At 31.4% G+C, this 4,772-nt stretch overlaps 1 protein-coding gene across 1 annotated transcript; it reads right to left on the bottom strand.

Moving 5' to 3' along the window:
- Window positions 1–1,727: 1,727 nt before the first annotated feature.
- Window positions 1,728–2,700, bottom strand: LOC109812720 (transcription factor-like protein). The gene has a single exon (XM_020376750.2). It carries the CDS (start codon window positions 2,656–2,658, stop codon window positions 1,969–1,971), a length of 690 nt encoding a protein of 229 aa, XP_020232339.2. The 5' UTR covers window positions 2,659–2,700; the 3' UTR covers window positions 1,728–1,968.
- Between the last annotated feature and the right edge of the window lie 2,072 nt (window positions 2,701–4,772).

The following is a 4,772-nucleotide window of genomic DNA, read 5'->3' as shown; positions in this document are numbered from 1 at the left end:
TTTATTTAGTTACTTTTGAGTTGAATTATAATTTTGGTCTTCTAAGTATTATAATTGTGTGATTTTGATCTTTCAATTTTTAATTATACGATTGAAATCTGTCAAGTATTATAATTATGTGATTTTGATCCATTTATTAATGTTCTATTAAAATTTTAATGAATGTTGCTGATGTGGACTAATTAATGATGTAATTATAAATATTTTGATAATTTTTCTCTTACACTATATTTAATTGTGAGGAGAGAAGTATGTGAGAAATATGATGGAAAAAAATAAATGAGTAAAAATAGGTTAAAAAAAATAAAGTGAATAAGAGATTGTTTGATTTAAGAGAATTATGTAAGAAATAAAAGAAAATTAATATTATAGAATTGTTTAATTTGAATGGATGGAGATAAAAAAATTATAATTAAAGAAAAGTTATTATGTTAATACTTTCAAAATTAACTATATAATATCTATTGTGATTAAATTTTTTTGTAGTTGATTAAATTCAAACATCATTCAAATATACCAACTTGTAATAATTTATTTATTTTTGTAATTAGATGAAAATTACTATATTTGAATACAACCAACATGCATCATCAAATATAGATTAGTTAACCCCAAGCGTGTGGTTCAGCGGTAGGGGTTGATCCACGCTTAAGCAAGGTCAGGGATTCGAATCCTACCTTGTGTATGCAGCCGCTGCTATCAGCGGTGGATACTCCAGGGACGAACAAAAAAAAAATATAGATTAGTCACATTCAAATACAATAAATGACAATTGAATATCATATTGAATACACATTACAAATCTCTCATTCTATATATATCTAAGCATGTTAAAAATTGACTATCATAATCAATTAAACAAATGTTTTAATCAATCATGATGTCCTAAAATATACATACCCACCATTTTTGAACCCATGAGTGCATCTAACGAGAACTTAATTTTTTTTATAAATATTTTTCGTTAAGACTCTGGGTATAAGAAGTAATATTTCTCCTCAATTTCATTAGTATTTCCTCTCAAAATTCAGCTCTACTAAATATATCAACATATTTTTTTCCCTCTTATTTTTAACGTTATTATAAGTTTTAGGTAAACAAAATTTGAAGAAATTAAAGATAAATTAAGTAAACTTATTCATTCAATTAAAATCAAATAACCAATAAAAGTTCAAAATTACATTTAACTGATTTAAGCTTAGTTTTTTTTTCCAATCAAAAATATAAAAATACTCTCTTCTTGTTTCTGTTTATGTAACCAAAACGTTAATGACATCACATGGCAACGTCATATTTTTGGGGAAACTCCTTTAAACGTCACTTTCTCGTGAATCCAAGCAGAAGCAAGACAGGAGCTTATTTTTATTTTTTAGTGTGGAAACTGAAGAACACCTGCTTCTGTTCTGTTATATTTCTGACTGTTCATGTTTGCGTTGGCGTGGTCCCTCTTTCACGCACCGGCACCACCTTGTACAACCGCTCCACACATTACTGTTTTTTTTTAGCTCTTCCATCCACAATATTTCACAAACAAATATAATAAATAATTAATAATTAAATAAAAAAATGTCTCGTACTTACTCAGTTACACCCTCCCTTATATTCTTCTGTGGCGTCTATGGAGACTGGATAATGCAACAGTACATCAACACACCCTAATGTGTATGCATATCACTAATCTTTTATGTGACAATGTACTGTGATCGTTAATTATAAAAACACAAGAATAACCAAAGAAACAACAACTTTTATTATTTTACAGGAGAGAAATGATAGCATGCATACATTCATGTACTATTTCTTTCCTTTTCTTACACTGCGATAAAGAAAATTAAACTGACAAACAACAAACTGCTAGAGCACTAGAGTAGTACTTACTACTAGTACCGCAGCGCATAAACTGGACAACTTGATTATTTAACTCAGCCTAAAAGCTGTACATTTATTTAAGTAGGTAGTAGGATTGTTTCAGTTGTTGTCCTGGTTGACATTCATGTCCTTCATGCCCCATTCCCTGAGGCGAAGCTGCATGGCAATATTTGCCGCCAGAAAGTCGACACACTGCATGGGAGTGAGCACATCCAAGATCCCCTTGAGTGTCTTGAGCCTCACGCAATCAGCAGCCTTCATGACCCTCTCCAGCCCCGCGAGGACCCCCTTCAGCGCCATGTCCACGGCAGCAGCATCACCATCACCATTGCTGGACAGCTTGGCCAGCTCCACCATCTTGCGGCCAGCCAAGGCCATCTGGAGCCTCTCCATCTCGGCCTCCACCCTCTCCTCCTCCATGCTTATCCTCACCCTCAGATCGTGAGTCTTCCTGTTCTGCTCCTCATTCAGCATGAGAGCCTCCTGCTTCTTCAGATTCTCCAAGAGCTTCAGCACCACGGAGGGTCTCCACCCCGTCATCCAGAGGAAAGCATTCTCCAGAGGGGTCAGCCACGAGGGGGAGAAGAACACCGGGACATCGTCACGGGCCGCGGCCCATTTGAAAGTGTAGTACTCCTTCAAATGGACCGTGACCTTGGCCACCACAGCCTGCACCTCCTGCTCACTCTTTCCCTTCTCTTTCTCCTTTTCGGGGAGAAGCTCCTCGTAGAAGAGCTTCTCCAGCTTGGAAATCCAACCCTCGTAGAACTCGGAGAATCTTTGTGCCATTATTAGAGAGTGAAGTAGTGAGTGAGTTAGGAACTAGGTGAGGTGCGCTTTTAAGGAGGGAGGGTGACCAGATGGAGAGAGGAGGAGAAGACACGCTAGGGAATAGTGTGGACGAGTAATTGGGTGCATGGCTTACGCGCAGCAATTGCCTACTACGAGGCTTTTGACGCTTTGCGGAGAGGGAGCGGGAGTGAGCCTTGTCTCGCAGCTTTTGACTGTGGTGGAAGGCCGTGAAGTAAATTACCAACACCTGAACGTGTCCTCGTGGGAGGGATTTCAGATTCAACGTGGAGCCTCCTTATGGTGCTCTCTCTTCAAACGGATGGTGGGTTAGGGCACACTCAGCTAGCTTTACTATTACTACCTATCCTAACCCTAATTCTTACTGCACTCTCAAAACACTCTTATTTTCTATCCAAATTGTTAATTTCTTCTTATGGTTGAGGTTGAGACTGTGGTGCGATTCATGATGTCAACATTAACAAATATTAATAAAACATTCGCCATTGGAAGTATGAATTTCAGTTTAACAAGTGATCAGCTGTTCTTTCAGTTTAATAAATGATTTTAAATTCATAAAGTTTAGTAGGTACATAATTTCATTAAATATTTAGAGGAACTTGCTTAGTACATGTTTCTAAAAATTTAAAATATTTTAAAATAAGTTTCTTTTATACTTATAAGAAAAAATAGAAAATAAAAATGAAATTATATTTTATAAATTAAAATTAATATATATAAAATAAAATAACTTTTAAAATTTAATTTATATATAAATTAATTTTAACTTACAAAATTAAATTAAATTTTCTTTTTTATAAATATTTTTGAAAACATTTATCTAAACAAATTTGAATTATTTTTAACTCAATAAAATTATCTTTAATAGAAAATATTTTATAATTTAAAAAATGTTAATAACACGTTTATGATTCGATTATTCTTTTGATTTTTATAGTTTTATAAATTTTATAATTAAAATGCTTCTTTTGAGTCAATATAGACAAAATATGTATTTTTTTCTTTTTAAGCTATATAGTTATATAAACTTTACCATTCTATAAAAATAAACTATTATATATATATATTAAAATTAAATATTTTTAAATATCAAAACTATAAAATAAGATTTATGAAACTAAAAAAATCAAAATAATAGTTAACAAAGCATTTATTATATAACAATATTTGATTTCTTATACTATATCATACATTTTAATATAAAATCTTGAGTGAAATTGATTTTAAAATATCTTAATGATCTTTAAAGATTAAAAAAAATTATCAAAATTTAAATAAAAAAGAAGACATAAAGTTAAGTTTACAGTAGGTTTCATGGTTCTATCTTTCTTGGGACAATAAACGAATCATACAATTTTCTCAAGTGTTGCTTTCTTAGGTCACGTTAGCTAAATAAGTTATTTTTAATACAATTTTATTATAACATTTTTTTTTATCAGAGACAAGATAAAATAATTATAAAAAAAATTCTCTAAAATAACTTTTTAATCAATTGATTAATGTGTTCATCATTTAACATAAATTTATTTTGAAAAGAGTACCTAAATAATACTATTTTAATTTCAATAAATTAAAAATATATAATCTAACTGTTTTTTATTTAAAATTGTACTTAAACAATACTTAAAAGAGTACTTAAATAATATTATTTTTTATTTTAAATAAATATTATAAAAAATAATTATGAGTTGGAGCGGTCATATTTAAAAGTTAACTGCTACCAATGAATATAAGCGGCGGCCTTTGGCGGCTTTTGCGGGGTCCAATGTCACCTTAAATGTCTTATTGTTTTGTTTTTCGAAAATTTTGTCGTGTGAAAACCTTGCATTCATTTTCGACTGGTTAGAACTTTCGTGCTCATTGCGCGTGTTTGCGTATTTTCATTCGTCGAATCAGCGGTGGAAGCATTGTTGCTTGGACTTAGCTAATCCTCAAATGCTTGATTCACATCCAAATTATTTGACAACATAAAAAAAGAAAAAATGTTTAGTTATTGCAAGTGATAGCTTGTAATTTTCATGTGTGTCTTTGTCTTAAATGATAAAATATAAAATTAATTTGAATGACACCCAGTGTCATTAACTTATCAATTT

Source organism: Cajanus cajan, chromosome 1, assembly GCF_000230855.2.
Source record: "Cajanus cajan strain Asha chromosome 1, NIPB_CcT2T_4, whole genome shotgun sequence".
NCBI lineage: Eukaryota > Viridiplantae > Streptophyta > Magnoliopsida > Fabales > Fabaceae > Cajanus > Cajanus cajan.
The sequence above is the reverse complement of the archived record's forward strand: the minus strand, read 5'-3'. Positions and strand labels throughout refer to the sequence as shown.